The sequence below is a fragment of the Boleophthalmus pectinirostris genome, unplaced genomic scaffold, assembly GCF_026225935.1.
Source record: "Boleophthalmus pectinirostris isolate CB_2022bp ecotype Guang Dong unplaced genomic scaffold, ASM2622593v1 HiC_scaffold_1, whole genome shotgun sequence".
Classification (NCBI taxonomy): Eukaryota; Metazoa; Chordata; class Actinopteri; order Gobiiformes; family Gobiidae; genus Boleophthalmus; species Boleophthalmus pectinirostris.
The window spans coordinates 970,992-989,181 of record NW_026570970.1 but is presented as its reverse complement, the minus strand read 5'-3'; the positions used below and the strand labels follow the sequence as shown (position 1 = coordinate 989,181).

Genomic DNA, 18,190 nt, shown 5'->3' with positions numbered 1-18,190 from the left:
AAAAAACGTGAAAACTAAAATCTCGCCAAGTTCAAGTGAGAGTTTTTGACTTTTCCACAAACTGTTTATATAAAATCTCTTTGTTTTGGTTTTAAATGTTCGTATTAATCCACTGTTTTTTGTTTTTTTTCCGTAAATAAATTCCTTTTCCTAAAATGGAACTGGCTCCAAATTCCCTCCTATAACTGCCACCTTCGATAAGCCTCATTTGACTGGAACTGAACACTTCTTGATACAGTCTGTGGAATTTTTTTATTTTTATTTTTTCTTTCAAATATATCACATTTTTTAATCAGTTTTCGCTTTTAGTCTAATCTGAAGCCAATTCATCCTAATTTTTGGTTAATGTGATTTTTTTTTTTTTTTTTTTTTTTTTTGCAAATAAAAAATAAGAATAAAAATTATTATATATGTATGTACATTTATTTTTGGAATTGAATAAGTCAAGACTTTATGTGTTGAACCTACTTAAAAAATATTTACGCTCATTTAACATAAAATATTTAATTGAAAAAGTGACATACTGGCTAAACATGTTTTTTTAATTAATATATTAAGTTTTTTTGAGAACAGATAAAATTTGAGTTTACTTTGTTTTTTCCAGATATTTATTTTTTAATCCAATATCGTTTGTGGTCTAATTTGAAGCAGTTTTATCCTCGTATTTAGTTATTGTAATTCTTTTTTTTAGTTTTGCATAAATAAATGTTTTGTAAATAAAATATTCATAAAAATGTTAGAAAATCTTAAATTCCTCATTATAAATTTCATTAAAACCGACTTAAACCAAGTCTAAAGCAAATAATTCACATTTTACAACGATCCGTTTAAAATATTTACATTCATTTAACATAAAATATTTAATTGAAAAAGTGTGACATGATTTATTAAAAAGGGGTTAACATGTTTTTTTTTTTTTTTTATTATTATATATTTTTTAGTACAGCTAAAAATTTTTACATTAAGATTTGAGATTTTTTTTTTCCAGATATGTATAGATTAATTTTTTTTAAGTCCAGTATCGTTTTTGGTCTAATTTGAAGCCAATTTATCCTCATTTTTAGTTAATGTAATTATTTTGTTTTAGTTTTGCGTAAATAAAAGATAAGAATAAAAATGTTGGAAAGTTTTGACTCATTAAATTCTCCAAAAGTAAATATAAAATAAGTTTGAACCGACTTAAACCTGTCACTTTTTCCAACTCATTCATTTATGTTGATCCAAATCCAAATTAAATTCTTATATTACGTTGTTTTAAGTGCGGTTAAACATTTTTCCTTCAAGTTTTGAGTTTCCGACTTGATTTCTGCGTGTTCGTTCGAGTAAACTTGGCTAAAAACGTCTCCTCCTCGCACAGTTTAAAAAATAATAATTTAAAAAAGTGACTAAATATCACTTTCTGACGGCCGTTTCCTCCGCTCCTCCCAGAATCCCTCGCCGAGTCCGGTGCGTTGGCTCGTTCCCGCTGCGGCTGCTCCTTCATAACCAAAAGTCTGAGGTGAAATGAGTCGGTAGAAATGCGTGGTGTTCGGGTGACGGGAGGTCTGCATCGAGAGGAGGCGCCGTCCTCGCCCGCGGGAGGCTCCGCTCGGGCGCCACAGGCCAACGACTGCGCTTCAAAACGAAAAGCGCAGCACGAAAAACAACAACTCGCACGGGCCACGTTTACATGACGTTTAGTAATTCTGAATTAAAGAGTTCGAAATTAAAATATTCTCCTTTGACATTCTACAGAGGGTCATTTCACACAACAGTAATTTTGTCAGTTCTTGTTGAAATAAACTCAAATTTTCACAGAATATTTAGAAACAGATCAAGATTTATTTTTCTTCTGTTTTCAGGTTGAGTCATTTTGTGTCTTGAGAATTGGGAAAATGCCAGAATTTTGAACGTAAAAAAAAGCGAAAAAAAAAACAAAACATCTCGCCAAGTTCAGGTGAGTTTCTCTGAGTATTTTTGACTTTGTGTTGGATTAAATTCATTTTCCATTAACAGTTTATATAAAATCCTCGTCGCTGCTGCTGTGAGTCTCGTCGTTTTGGTCTTAAACGTTCGTATTAACCCTCTACATGATTCTAGAGTTTTTATTTCACCGTTTTGTCCGTAAATAAATTCCTAATCTCAATGTTTTTCAGTCGTTCTCTCCCAAACAGAATCATTTTGTGTTTTGAATCTGCTGCTCAAACTCACCAAAGACTGAAACTTCAACACAACATCTGGAAAAACTCATTTGGAACCAAAAATGTGCAGAGGAAGAATCTGGAACCAACGTCGACGTCAGAAGAGAAGCAAGAGCAAAGTCGTGAAAAGTTAAAGTTTTCTTCTTCCTGCTCTTTTTTGGGCAAATGTTTTTGTTGTGTTGATTCGGTTATGATTTGACTGATGTTACTTGTTCCTTTGTGTGAGAAGGTAAATAAATCTCTTACTGCCCCAAAATAAACACGTAAATAAAATAAAAACTCTTGAAGCCCCAAGAGTTCGTAAGAAGAACAAGCTTGGAAACCCAGATTCCTCGAGTGACGGTTTGGTGTCACCAGATTCTTCCTCTGCACATTTTTGATACGAAGTCTAAATTTGTTTTTCCAAATGTTTCAAATTCAAGACACAAAATGATTCTGTTTGGGAGAGAACGACTCAACCTGAAAACACAACAAAAATAAAACTTCACAAATCAAATCTTCATCCGTTTCTAAACGTTCTGTGAAAATTTGAGCAGATTTCAACAAGAACTGACAAAATTATTGACCTGTGAAATGTCACATTTTTTGGGACACCTTGTAATTCCGAATTGAGGTTTCCACGGAAAACATGTTCAATCGTCTTTATTGAATCCCGCCCGGCGTCTGGGGGCGTGAGGTTCTGATTGGACAGGAGGCCGACGGTTCGATGGGTCCGAGCCGCCGTCGTTTTGTCCGCGCTCCTGCTTCGACCGTTGTCGCTCGTTTGCGCGGCGTTTCTGTCCGTGGACCCTCCTCCTTCAAACCTTTCCGCTCTCTCTTTGAAAAGGTTCATGTTTTTATGTTTTTATTATTTGTAGTTCTTCCAGCGTAACAACGTTCGCTCCGGGTCTCCACCTCACAGAGCCTCAGACCCGACGAGTGTGATTATTTTTAAGAACAATAAACGTTTAAATAATCAGGGAATAAATTAACTCGGCTTTAACGTCGAAATAAACCACCCACTTACTTCAGAGTTAAGTTTAACTGAGAATAATCGTGGTCTATTTAAAGTAGAATTTATTTTTATTTGGAATTAAAGCTCTCATGTAAACGTGGCCGTTGCTTTTGAGTTGTCAGAACTGTTTTGTCTTTCTTTTTTTCCTAAAAGTATTTGATTTAGGGTTTGTCCTGGTTTCTTTGGTCCAGGTTTAGATCCAGACAGAACAGTTTTCAGTGGCATGAATATAAATGTAAACTTGTCCAAATTCTGTTGGGGTCAGGTTTAGGTTTTTTTAAGTAAGAACTAAAGCTTTGGAGTTTTAAAGTGTGTCTAGTGCTCTGTGTTTTTAGGGATTCTGACAAAATTACAAAATTTTTCCAAAAGAAATACAGGTTTTATTTGTGGCCTTGCACAGCTGAAGGAGCAGAATCGGAGGCCTCAGAGCTCGTGCAGTTACCTCTTTTCCACCTGGCTCAGTCTCCATCGCTCAGGTTTCTGTCTTAAGAGTAAAAACAGGGATTTTTACTTCAGGTAAAGGCAATACTGTTTATCTGAGGAAGTCAGAGCAACACGATTTGGTCGATCCGGGTCTAAAGTTTGTCCAGAGTCCACGTGTGTAGGACACTTCTGCGGCAGCCGTTTTCACGAGGAAGCTCAGACAGTGTGGTTCTTCTGGATTTGCATCACCTGGAAGTGCACGAGTCCACAGTGTAACAGGAGGTTTGCATTGGCCCAGTGACGGTGGAAAAGAGGTAAGAGTGTGTTCACATGTGCGTGTGGAGATGAAGTGGTGCATAGAAAACAGAGGTCAGAGTGAGCGGCACCAGGCCCGGCGGGCCCGGCGCCGGGCCCGGCACCAGGCCCGGCGCGGGGCCCTGCACAGGACCAGGCGCAGGGCCTGGCGTGAGGCCCAGAGCGGAGCTCGTCGGTGGGGATCATCGCGAGCGCTTGCGGGTGACGAAGATCAGGACCCGGCGGATGGCCATGAGGCGGTCTTTGAGGGAGGTCATGGCCAGGATGGTGAGCTGGGCTCGGTTCTCCAGGGGCAGGACGGCGAGGAGCCACCAGCACCAGGCCGGACCGCTGGGACTGGCCTGGGACACAGAGAAGGTCAGACACCGGACAGAGGTACGGGCGAGTTACGGCGCGTGAGGCCGTGTGAGGTTCTCACCTGCGGGTCGGGGTCTTTGCCGGGCAGCTGCCCAAAGTGACTGAGGATCTGGCTCTTCATGTTGTCCCTCAGAGAGGTGAACCAGCTGTTGGCCTGCTCGTACACCGCGTCGTGGAGCTTCAGAAGCTCCAGCAGCTCCTCTCCCTCCACCTGCAGCACACACACAGTTAGACACACACTCGTAAGGTCTGTGGAGGGCGAGCTGAGGCTGGTGCTGTACCTTCTTGTCCTCCAGGTACTCGATCTTGGCCGTGTTGTACCCGTCTCTCTGACCGTGACTCAGGACCTTGAAACGAGACACTCCGATGGTGTCCACCACAGAGCGGCCGTCAGGAAAGAACTTCACATCACGCACCTGAAAGCAGATGTTCCACAGCTCTGTGAGGAGGAGAACCCAGAAGAAGAGAACCCAGAGGAGCAGAAAGAGGAGCAGACCTGGAGCATACAGCCGTAGTCGGCGAAGCCTTTGAGGTCGTCGGCGATGCACATGCCAAACTGGTTGGTGCCCGTCTCCATGGAGCGGCGGATCATGAGTCGGTATCGCGGCTCGAACACGTGGAGCGGGCACGGGATGGTGGGAAAGGCCATGGTGCACACGAAGATTGGCACTTCCTGGTTCAAGCTGGAAGAGGAGACAGACTCAGAAACATCTCCACAACCACAGACTCAAACATCTCCACAACCACAGACTCAGAAACATCTCCACAACCACAGACTCAGAAACATCTCCACAACCACAGACTCAGAAACATCTCCACGACCACAGACTCAGAAACATCTCCACAACCACAGACTCAGAAACATCAGAACATCTCACAACCACAGACTCAGAAACATCTCCACAACCACAGACTCAAACATCTCCACAACCACAGACTCAGAAACATCTCCACAACCACAGACTCAGAAACATCTCCACAACCACAGACTCAGAAACATCTCCACAACCACAGACTCAAAACATCTCCACAACCACAGACTCAGAAACATCTCCACAACCACAGACTCAAACATCTCCACGACCACAGACTCAAACATCTCCACGACCACAGACTCAAAACACGACCACAGACTCAATCTCCAGACAACTCACATCTCCACGACCACAGACTCAGAACATCTCCACGACCACAGACTCAGAAACATCTCCACAACCACAGACTCAGAAACATCTCCACGACAACTCACATCTCCACACCACAGACTCAGACATCTCCACACCACAGACTCAAACATCTCCACAACCACAGACCAAACATCTCACAACCACAGACTCAAACATCTCCACAACCACAGACTCAGAAACATCTCCACAACCACAGACTCAGAAACATCTCCAACCACAGACTCATCTCCACGACCACAGACTCCCAGAACATCCACACAAGACTCAGAACATCTCCACAACCACAGACTCAGAAACATCTCCACGACTCAGACCACAGACTCATCTCACAACGACACAGACTCAAACATCTCCACAACCACAGACTCAAACATCTCCACAACAGACTCACAGACTCAAACATCTCCACGACTCACATCACAACCACAGACTCAGAAACATCTCCACACCACAGACTCAGAAACATCTCCACACCACAGACTCAAACATCTCCACGACTCAAACATCTCCACGAACAGACTCAAACATCTCCACACCACAGACTCAAACATCTCCACGACCACAGACTCAAACATCTCCACGACCACAGACTCAGAAACATCTCACGACCACAGACTCAGAAACATCTCCACACCACAGACTCAGAACATCTCCACGACCACAGACTCAGAACATCTCCACGACCACAGACTCAGAAACATCTCCACAACCACAGACTCAGAACATCTCCACAACCACAGACTCAGACTCAGAAACATCTCCACGACCACAGACTCAGAAACATCTCCACGACCACAGACTCAGAACATCTCCACGACCACAGACTCAGAAACATCACGACCACAGACTCACAGACCTCAGAACATCTCCACAACCACAGACTCAGAAACATCTCCACAACCACAGACTCAGAAACATCTCCACGACCACAGACTCAGGAGGATCATTTGTCAGAGGAATCGTGAGTATCTGCAGAACAGTTGTGAGGAGAGTTTGTGTTTGTGTCGTACTTGGAGAGCTCCTTCATCTCCTCCTCGTGGATCTTCTTCCTGTCCGCCAGCTCGTCTCCCAGGTAACGCTGCAGCACCTCCTCCATCAGCAGCGTCTTGTTGTAGCCGCGGTTGGCGAGGTACTGCGGGCACACGGGCGTAGTTTAGTTAGTTACAGAACAAGAAAAAAAATCTACTAATCTATTTTCATTTTTAAAGAAAATCTAGAAGAATCAAGCAGATTTTTGAGAACTGTTAAGTGACATTTCACAGGTGAATCATTTTGGCCGTTCTTGTTGAAATCACCTCAGATTTTCAGGTTCAGGTCCTCAGGTTGGACTGATCCCGTGAGAATAGTACAGAAGACAAGAGGGGTCACGACAAACGCAAACGCCGCAACAAATACAAAAGCCACAACACAAAAAAAAGCCACAACACATTAAAAAGCCACAACGGAAGTGACTGCGGGAATTTATTTTCCGACAGACCGATCAAGCGGCAAGTGAAGAAGAAGAACTACAACGTGAAAAGTAAAGGAACGGAGAAGTTGGAAACGTAAGTAAAAGTCATTTATTGTTTTATCATTATTCGTTTCACGTTGTAGTTCTTCTTCTTCACTTGCCGCTTGATCGGTCCGTCGTAAAATAGAGTCCCGCAGTCACTTCCGTTGTGGCTTTTGAATGTGTTGTGGCTTTTGAATGTGTTGTGGCTTTTGCCGTTTGCATTAAAATTGAGTCCCGTGGTCATTTCCGTTGTGGCTTTTTTTTGGTTTGTTGTGGCTTTTTGTTGTGTTGTTGTTGTTGTGTGGCTTTTTGTCGTGTTGTTGCGGCTTTTTGTCGTGTTGTTGTGGCTTTTTGTCGTGTTGTTGTGGCTTTTTGTCGTGTTGTTGTGGCTTTTTGTCGTGTTGTTGCGGCTTTTTGTCGTGTTGTTGCGGCGTTTGCCTTTGGCGTGACCCCTCTCGGCTTCCGTAGAAAAGGGCTTAAGTAACTACATTTATTTCTAGACAAAATAGTGAAAGAAAAACTCCAGAGTCTCGTCCAGCGGATTAAAGGTCCAACCTGAGGACGACGATTCACACGAGGTCAGAGAAAATGATTCTGTTTTACCGACACTGACGCAGAGATTAAAGAGAAAAGAAAGACGGAGAGAAAAGAAGGATGGAAGAGGAGGAATGAGGAGGACAGACAGTGGGAGGCGGTCGCACCTCGGACAGGTTCTCTTTGCACAGGGGGCAGTTGGGGTTGTGGTCCAGGCAGCGCTCCAGACACTTGAGGCAGAATGTGTGTCCACACGGAGTGGTGACCGGCTCGTAGAACAACCTGAAGAAAAACAAAAAACACACGATATGAGAAAGAAGAGAAGAGGAGAGGACAGAAGAAAGGACAGAAGGAGAGAAAAGAGGAGAGGAAGAGAAGAGAGAAGAGAAGAGGAGAGAAGGAGAGGCTCGAGGAGAGAAGAGAGGAGAGAAGAGAAGGAGAGGAGAGAGGGAGAGAAGAGGAGAGAAAGAGAGAAAAGAAGAGAGAAGAGAAGGAGAGAGGAGAGATGAGAGAAGGAAGGAGAGAAGGAGAGAAAAGAGAGAAGACGAGAGAAGAGAGAATGAGAGAAGAGAAGAAGAGGAGAGGCGGAGAGACGAGAAGGAGAGGAGAGATGAGAGAAGGAAGGAGAGGAGAGAAGAGAAGAAAAGAAGGAGAGAAGAGAAGGAGAAGAGAGAAGAGATGAGAGAAGGAAGGAGAGAAGAGAGGGAGAGACGAGATGAGAGAAGAGAGAGAGAACGAGAGGAGAGAGACGAGAGAAGAGAAGGAGGAAGAGAGAGAGAGAAGAGAGGGAAGAGAGAAGAGAGGAGAGAACGAGAGGAGAGATGAGAGAAGGAAGGAGAGAAGGAAAGAAGGAGAGAAAAGAGGAGAGAAGAGAAGGAGTGAAGGAGAGAAGGAAAGGAGAGAATAGAGGAAAGACGAGAGAGGAGAGGAGGAGATTTTAACACGGTGTGAGAGTCGTGTCTTTCATCGATTTTATTTGCTGTTTTTCTAATTTTAGTATTTTCAAATATTTTTTATTAACTGATTATTTATTATTTCATGCTTATAATTTGATTTGTGTGTTGGTTTCTCTTGTGCGTCTCTGTGTCGGGAAAATGTGTCAGAAAAATAAAGTTGGAACTTTAAATAGAAAAAGATAAAGGGATTTTAAACGATTTAAATCCCCTTCAGTCTCCTGTGGCACGTCGCATAAGCAGCTCCTGAGGTTAAAATAAGTCGGCTGTTGTCCGCGTCCAATCATGAAGCGTTTTACTGCCCGGGAGTCAGGAAGTGTGTGTGTAGCATGCTAGTGTTCAGAGAGCTCACCTCATGCACAGAGAACACTCCAGGTCTCCACTGTCCAGCAGCTCGGCCGGGACCAGCCTGCCCCCGCACAGCGGCGCCCCCTGACCACCTCCTGAACACACACACACACACACACACACACACACACACACACACACACACACACACACACACACACACACACACACACACACACACACACACACACACACACACACACACACACACACACACACACACACACACACACACACACACACACACACAACACACACACACAGACACACACACACACACACACACACACACACACACACACACACACACACACACACACACACACACACACACACACACACACACACACACACACACACAACACACACACACACACACACACACACACACACACACACACACACACACACACACACACAAAACACACAAACACACAACATCAGCATGAGGGAGACCAGTTTCCTCGTCACAAAACAGACCTGGACTTGTGTTTCTGTTTCATTCCCACATGTTAAACTCTTCTCCCAAACTGAAAACACTCTGTTCCACCTTGTGAAGTCATCATGTGGCGATACAGCAAGCGCTCCACTGTGTTTTTAAACTCCACACACCTTCACTAGAATCACCTGGATCGTTTCAGGCCTGAAATTGCCCGGAGTCTCTAATAAATTAAAGTACAAGAAGTGGATAGTGGATACTCTGCAGTGACGTCACTCTGGGGGTGCTCCACATGTATCTCTATGGCGGAATGTTCAGCAGTTATCGTGGAGACAGTGTGCACTTTAGCGAATGAGCGATAAAGTTGAAAATTGTCCAAAAATTCAACAAAAAAAAAACAAAACACAAAGAGTGTGTTTTGTTTCACTTGAAAACGATCACTTCATGACATCACAAGGTGGAACAGAGCGTTTGGAGCTTTGGAGATGTAGACAGATTCATAATAAAGAGTTAAACATGTGAATCAAACAAAGGGTATTAATGAAACGAATGAAGCAAAATACAACTCCAAGTTTTGACGTGAGAATACGGTTATATAGAACAAAAATCTCAAAAAAGTCCAGTGAAAGTCTAAAAAAAAAAAGAAAATTATATTTTATATGAAAATAAATATATTACTTTATATTGAAATTATTGTATATTATTTTATTTATATTATTTTATTTATTTTTATATTGAAATTATTGTGTATTATTTTATATTGAAATAAAAAAATATATATAAACAATTAAATATAATATCAAAATCGAAAATATATATTTTATATATTATATATATATATATATTCTTCTGCTTATTATTTAAAAAAACATTAAAATATAAAAAATAATAAAACATTTTATTAAAAATCTTTTAAAATAAAATTTAATTAAATTAAAAAAAAAAAAAAGTACTACTACTAGTAATAATAATAAAATACAAACATCTCAGAAAAGTCCAGTTTTCATACAGTGTTGTTGAAGTTGCAGTGTGAGTGTGGTCTGAGTGGCGTCTCACCCGTCTTGAGCAGTTTCGACGGGGCTCCTGAGGGCCCCTCTCCGCTGTGTTTCCTCTTAAGGCCACCAGGGGGCGCGGGCAGAGCGGCCAGGACGCCCGCCCGACTCTTGGAGCCTCCGGGCCCCGTGTCCGGCGGGTCGGCGCCCGGAGGCAGAGTCAGTCTGGAGTCTTCAGGAGGAGCAGTTTTACTCACGCTCAGCTCAGAGTCCTGCAGGAGAAACAGCTCGGAGTTACAGAGCAGACGCTTCCCGACCGCACACGAGCTTTTACTAAACTTTACAAAAACCAACAGAGTCTGGATCTGTGTGGAGGAGAAGAGCTTCAAACACTCTGACTCTGGTGCATTTGGTGAGACGAGATGAGGCAGACTGAGCTCATTTTACTGTTTAAACTGCACCAAGTGTTTCTCAGGAGATTTTGTTTTGTCATTTAATAGAATTTTCATCACACAGGAACTAAAGCAGCAACTTTCAGGGGGAAAGTAACGGGTAAATTTAATTAATTATATTCTTATAATTACCTTTTTGAAAGATCTTGAAGGATCCAGGAATAAATTAATTCAGCTTTAAAATCGGAATAAACCACTGGCTTACTTCAGAATTAAGTTTAAATCTGAATAATCATTCAATTTATTATTATTATTATTATTATTATTATTATTACATTACATTATATATATATATATATATATACACATATATATATATATATATATATATATATATATATATATATATATATATATATATATTTATATGTATTTTTTTATGTACGTATTGAATTTATTTAATTTTAAATATAATCTCAATTTATTTATTTATTTTATTATTTGGGCTAATATGATTAACTTTTTTTTTATCATTATAATGTATACCACACACTTACTGGGATTTGTATAGTGCATTTGTATAAGTAATATTCTATACTCTTGTCTCAGGGAAAGTTGTTATGTTCTTTTGAAAAGAAAAAAAAAAAAAGTTTAAAAAAATAATAATAATAAAAAATCTGAATAATCATTTTCATTAGGAAATAAGTGTTTAAATGGACTTTAAAGAGGAATTTTGATTCAGAATTAAATTATTTTTCTTCAGACTTAAATCTCTCCTGTAAACGCGGCCGTTGTTGAGTGTTTTGTATCGTTCTAAACTCCTTCAGTTTGTGGAGACTCCTGCTGTACTCGTACTCGTGTGTGTGTGAGTGTGTGGTACCTGTGAGGAAGAGGAGGACGAGGAGGAGGAGGGTCCCCCCGCTCGGTGCCCGGGGGCCTTCAGGGACCCCAGCAGAGCGGCGGGTTTGATGAGGCGGGTGGCCAGACCCCCCTGGAGCGGGTGCAGGGGCGTGGGCATGTCCTCGCGCTCGAACACCGATGAGAACAGATCACTCAGAACCTGCAACACAGACACACAGAGGTCAGCGATAATACTCCCTACAACTGTATAACACCACCACCGTTATGTCACAGATAATACTCCCTACAACTGTACCACAACTCACCCTTATGTCACAGATAATACTCCCTACAACTGTACCACAACTCACCCTTATGCAACAGATAATACTCCCTACAACTGTACCACAACTCACCCTTATGTCACAGATAATACTCCCTACAACTGTACCACAACTCACCCTTATGTCACAGATAATATATTAAAAATAAAATCCATCCATCCATTTTCTTCCGCTTATCCAAGGTCGGGTCGCGGGGGCAACAGTCTGAGGAGGGCCTCCCAGACTTCCCTCTCCACACACACTTCCTCCAGCTCTTCCAGGGGGATCCCGAGACGTTCCCAGGCCAGTCGAGAGACATAGTCCCTCCAGCGTGTCCTGGGTCTTCCCCGGGGCCTCCTCCCAGTGGGACATGCCCAGAACACCTCCCGAGGGAGGCGCCAATTTTAAAAAAATACATAAAAAATTTACACCTGGACAGAAATAAGAATCTTAATCCCACAAGTTTCTGTGATTAATCATGATTAATCTCATGTTTTACACATAACCAATTCATGAATTCCAAAGTAGAATATAGTGAGTTTTATTGTAAATGTAAATGAAAGTGTCACGTCTGTTTTACAAACTGAACATTTGTTTCTACAGGAGCAGAACATGAGTCTGTAAAGTCCAGGTTCAGTCTTCTTCCTCTGTAGAATGTCAGCCGTGTGTGTGTGTGTGTGTCTGTGTGTGTGTGTGTCTGTTGTGTGTGTGTCTGTGTGTGTGTCTGTGTCTGTGTGTGTGTGTGTGTGTGTGTCTGTGTCTCTGTGTGTGTGTGTGTGTGTCTGTGTGTGTCTGTGTGTCTGTGTGTGTGTGTCTGTGTGTGTCTGTGTGTGTGTGTGTGTGTCTGTGTGTGTGTGTGTGTGTGTGTCTGTGTGTGTGTGTGTGTGTGTGTGTGTCTGTGTGTGTGGTGTGTGTGTGTGTGTCTGTGTGTGTGTCTGTGTCTGTGTGTGTCTGTGTGTGTGTGTGTGTGTGTCTGTGTGTGTGTGTGTGTGTGTGTGTGTGTGTGTGTGTGTGTGTGTGTCTGTGTGTCTGTGTGTGTGTGTGTGTGTGTGTCTGTGTCATGTGTGTGTGTGTGTGTGTGTGTGTGTCTGTGTGTGTGTGTGTGTCTGTGTCTGTGTGTGTGTGTGTCTGTGTGTGTGTGTGTGTCTGTGTGTGTGTGTCTGTGTGTGTGTGTGTCTGTGTGTGTGTGTGTCTGTGTGTGTGTGTGTGTGTGTGTGTGTGTGTGTGTGTGTCTGTGTGTGTGTGTGTGTGTGTGTGTCTGTGTGTGTGTGTCTGTGTGTGTGTGTGTGTGTGTGTGTCTGTGTGTGTGTGTCTGTGTGTGTGTGTGTGTGTGTGTGTGTGTGTGTCTGTGTGTGTGTGTGTGTGTGTGTGCTGTGTGTGTGTCTTGTGTGTGTGTCTGTGTGTGTGTGTGTGTGTGTGTGTGTGTGTGTGTGTGTGTGTGTGTGTGTGGTGTGTGTGTGTCTGTGTGTGTGTCTGTGTGTGTGTGTGTGTGTGATGTGTGTGTGTCTGTGTGTGTGTGTCTGTGTGTGTGTGTCTGTGTGTGTGTGTGTGTGTGTGTGTGTGTGTGTCTGTGTGTGTGTGTGTGTGTGTGTCTGTGTGTGTGTGTGTGTGTGTGTGTGTGTGTCTGTGTGTGTGTGTGTGTGTGTGTGTGTGTGTGTGTCTGTGTGTGTGTGTTTACACTTCACTCTCACTGATCCAATGTGACACAAACACACACACGGAGCCTTTTTACCACAGATGCAATGACACAGTTTTCCCACGATTCAACACATATCTCAATACTCGGGTCACGATATCGATTTGATTTCGATACATTTAAGACGAAAAAAAGAAAAACCTCATGTGATTTTTTTCTGCTCATGAGAAAAAAAAAAAAAAAAAAAAACTGATGTTAAAAACACAACAGGTGCACAGCTGGAGTTTTTGTGTCAAGTGTTTAGTTCATTTTTCTTCAGTGAAAATCAGAGCAGAGTAGGGCTGTGCAAAAATATCGGAATATCGATATATCATATCGTTTATTGTGATGATACCGTATTGATATCGTTTGCTACTGCATCGATATTTCACCTAGAGCACAGGTGTCAAACATATGGCCCGGGGGCCAGATCTGGCCCTCCAAGACCTTTAATCTGGCCCTCGGCTGATTTTCTATTAAATATTTTAAATTATATTTTCTATTAAAATCTTGTTAATTTTGTGTGGTGTTTATCACAGCAGCGTCTCCAGCGTCTCTGTACGTGGCCCCTCCCACCAGAGCAGCACAAATGAAGACTTGTCTCTTTCCAAACGCTCTTAAAGGACGATCGTTTTGACTGTTGACCGTGACACCCTCATCAGAAAAATGTCCAACATGAGAAAAGTGGAGCCGAGTGCAGGATTTTACAACAAAAATGGACTTATTCCTGTTTACAGACAAGTTCATGTTCAAACTTTGTGTTGAAATTGCATTTTTCTTAAAGTTTCAGATTTTCTTTTACAAAATATTATGAACAGAGTTCCACAATTAAAAAAGATTTCTGTAATAGATTTGGGTTTCCTTACAAAAATATTTGAACTTATTGTTATTTTTGGGGTTTATATGTCATGAGTTTTCTGATCCGGACACTTTAGGATCAGAGTCGGTTGGACACGACCCCCGGACCAAAATGAGTTTGACACCCCTGACTTAGAGTATTTTTAGGTGTGTTTTACTAAATTATTTTGTTACAGCTACAGTTTTGTTGTTTGTGGAGTGAAAGGAAACTCATTTATGTGACACATTTGACATTTTTACTGTTTTGATGATTAAAATGTTTGTGTTTCATATGAACTTTGCACAAAAAGTGATTTAACAAAGACTTTTAGTATCACAGCCACGATTTAGCCTTTATTTTTTATTGAACCGTATCGAATCGATTTGAAATATATCATATCGAATCGAAAGTGCACTGTATCGAGGTATGTATCGTATCGTGGCCTGCGTATCGAGGTGTGTATCGTATCGTGGCCTGCGTATCGAGGTGTGTATCGTATCGTGGCCTGCGTATCGAGGTGTGTATCGTATCGTGGCCTGTGTATCGAGTGTGTATCGTGTATCGTATCGTGGCCTGAGTATCGAGGTGTGTATCGTATCGTGGCCTGCGTATCGAGGTGTGTATCGTATCGTGGCCTGCGTATCGAGGTGTGTATCGTATCGTGGCCTGCGTATCGAGGTGTGTATCGTATCGGCAACTCCTTAATGATACCAGCCCTAGAGCAGAGTTTCTCAGACTGTTTTATATTTGATAATAAACCAGTCGACTCTTCACACAGAGACGGTACGAGGCTCCTCCCCCTCCAGTCTGCGCTCACACGCTCACACGCTCACACACTCACACACTCACACACACACACACACACACACACACACACACACACACACACACACACACGTCTTTCTGGACTCAGACTCTGTTCTGTTCCATGCATTTTCTGACTCAACCTTCTGAGACGAGTGTGAGAAAAAGAGAAAGTGTTTATATGACGAGCGGCGAACACGAGCGAGTTTGATTAAAGCCCGCGGATGTTTTACAGATGTTTTGTTTCATTATTTTAGGGAAGTTTTAGGAATGTTTTCTTTCTGAACTCTCAGTTTATGTTGTATCATATAGAAATGTCTCAGTCTTTTTCTAAAACCGATGTGAAGCCAAAAGTGATTCTGAAGTATTTAAAGTGAATCTCTTTGCCGTCTCCCAGGGTCTGTGAACGAAAAATCAAACCCTCGTCTGTTAGAATATTTCAGCGGCGAGTCTCTGTGGAGCTGTTTTCTGTTTCTGAAAGAAAACTGGACAAACTCTGACCAAAACAAAAACACACACAGAGAATCCTGATGTTTTACTGTTCAGTACAGACTAGGGATGGGCAGGATTAATCGATAATTGATCATTAAGAGTTTCATCGATTCCGTTCATTTTAATGGACAAACTGAATGTATGTTTGTGTGTGTCGTGACCAAACAGGTGTGTACATGTGTCTCTGCATCAGAAGGAGCGAGACACAAACAGTGGGTCAGTCTGTAACGAACCGAAGCACAAATGTGGATTTAACCAGGATTTGTAGAAGAAATTCCACACTTTCCGTTGCGTTGGGACAAGTGTGAGTCCATGTGCACAGTGGATAAAGCAGCACATATGTTTCTGTGTCCAGTGGGAAAAAGTTTTTCCAGGTGAGAGTCGCTCAATGTGGATGACGAGGCCCCGCCCCCCTCCCCCCGTACGCTGTCCTGGTTTTGACAAACACAAATCTGGTCACACTGACCTGTATTCACCTGAGTCATGTCTTTTAATCCAACACAAGTTGAACCACATCAGCGACACAAGAGCTGGAGTTTTATCTTCACTTAGTTTATGTAAATTAGTGATGTGGTTTTAAGTTTTGTTTCTGTGAGATTTGAACAAAACTGAATTAAACACATTATAATGTCAAACAGCTGATGTGGATCTAGAGTCGTTATGTTTATATGTCGTAAAGTTGAATTTATTGATGCAGATTAGTGCAGATAGTAATAATAATGATGATCATTTTAATAGAAAAACGTTAATGATTAATCGATAATCGATCGTTAATTCTTCCAACGATCGATTAAGAAAATTTCATCGAATGCCCGTCTCTAGTGGAGACACAAACCCACAGACTGTAAAGAAGTGGACTGAGTGGATCCTTCAGGCTCTTATTTGGTTTTAAACGTCTTTCTGGTCTGACCACAGATCAGGTTCTTCTCCATGTACCAAGAACCAGGAGAAGGAGATCCCCCTGCCCTCCCCTGCCCCCCCGATGCCCCGATGCCCCCCCCGATGCCCCCCCGATGCCTCGTTACCTTCTGCGCCTCCAGTTTGGCTTTGGTCCAGTCCGGTTTGAGCGCCACACACAGGAAGTACTCCTGCAGCGCCTCGTCCGTGCGCGACGCTCGAGTCAGAGCTGTGGCCTTCAGGTAGTGAGCCTGAAAAACACACACAACACACAACACACTGTCACACAACTGTCCCGCGACAGATAATACTCCCTACAACTGTCCCGCGACAGATAATACTCCCTACAATACTCCCCACAACTGTCCCGCACAGATAATACTCCCCACAACTGTCCCGCGACAGATAATACTCCCCACAACTGTCCCGCGACAGATAATACTCCCCACAACTGTCCCGCGACAGATAATACTCCCCACAACTGTCCCGCGACAGATAATACTCCCTACAACTGTCCCGCGACAGATAATACTCCCCACAACTGTCCCGCGACAGATAATACACAACTGTCCCGCGACAGATAATACTCCCCACAACTGTCCCGCGACAGATAATACTCCCCACAACTGTCCCGCGACAGATAATACTCCCTACAACTGTCCCGCGACAGATAATACTCCCCACAACTGTCCCGCGACAGATAATACTCCCCACAACTGTCCCGCGACAGATAATACTCCCACAACTACAGATAATACTCCCTACAACTGTCCCGCGACAGATAATACTCCCCACAACTGTCCCGCGACAGATAATACTCCCCACAACTTCCCCAAAAGATAAAACTCCCCAAAACTGTCCCGCGACAGATAATACTCCCCACAACTGTCCCGCGACAGATAAATACTCCCCACAACTAAAATACTCCCCACAACTGTCCCGCAATAATACTCCCACAACTGTCCCGCGACAGATAATACTCCCTACAACTGTCCCGCGACAGATAATACTCCCTACAACTGTCCCGCGACAGATAATACTCCCCACAACTGTCCCGCGACAGATAATACTCCCCACAACTGTACAGCTCACCTTTATGTAACAGATAATTCAACATTAACAGGACAACATTCCTAAAACGTCCTAAAATAATGAAATTAAAACATCCGTAAAACCTACCTTAAAAACCTCCCAAAAAACATTCCTAAAACATCACCAAAACATTCCTATAATATTCTCAAAACATCCCTAAAATATGACAAAAACATCTCCAAAACAATGAAATAAAACCTCATTCCTAAACCCTCCTAGAATAAACAAACCCACGTCTTCCTCGGCGTGCTGCTGCTGCTGCTCTTCTCACCTTGGTCCAGTGGGGGGCGATGCGACACAGGCCGCTGGCGTCCTGCACGGCCTGACTGTAGTTCAGCATCTCCATGTGCAGCTCTGCGCGTTGTACCAGGAGCCGTCCAGTGGAGGGCGCTGCGCACGCGCACACACACACACACACACACACACACACACACACACAGAGAGAGAGAGGGAGCAGGTCAGGAGGCGGGCGGGACTTTGGCAGATCGTCAGAAGTAGGTCAAAGACATAACACGACTGCTGTGTAACCCGATCCCTCAAAACAAAAGGCGCGGTTATGACGTTTTGGTTATAAAAGGCTGCAGCCGAGCGGTTCAGGTGACTCAGACGTTACGGCGGCGTTA

At 43.0% G+C, this 18,190-nt stretch overlaps 1 protein-coding gene across 1 annotated transcript in view; it reads right to left on the bottom strand.

The window, feature by feature from the left end:
- Positions 1-2,913: 2,913 nt before the first annotated feature.
- lonrf2 (LON peptidase N-terminal domain and ring finger 2) overlaps positions 2,914-18,190 on the bottom strand; it is a 31,530-nt gene continuing 16,253 nt past the window's right edge. Inside the window, exons 3-13 of the mRNA XM_055148855.1 lie at positions 17,839-17,957; positions 16,604-16,726; positions 11,487-11,666; positions 10,279-10,486; positions 8,788-8,878; positions 7,650-7,764; positions 6,467-6,588; positions 4,766-4,952; positions 4,551-4,685; positions 4,331-4,480; positions 2,914-4,253 (exon numbers count right to left, since the gene is read on the bottom strand). Coding sequence (XP_055004830.1) covers positions 4,095-4,253; positions 4,331-4,480; positions 4,551-4,685; positions 4,766-4,952; positions 6,467-6,588; positions 7,650-7,764; positions 8,788-8,878; positions 10,279-10,486; positions 11,487-11,666; positions 16,604-16,726; positions 17,839-17,957 — 1,589 coding nt within the window. The 3' untranslated portion in view covers positions 2,914-4,094. The remainder of the gene's footprint in view (positions 4,254-4,330; positions 4,481-4,550; positions 4,686-4,765; positions 4,953-6,466; positions 6,589-7,649; positions 7,765-8,787; positions 8,879-10,278; positions 10,487-11,486; positions 11,667-16,603; positions 16,727-17,838; positions 17,958-18,190) is intronic.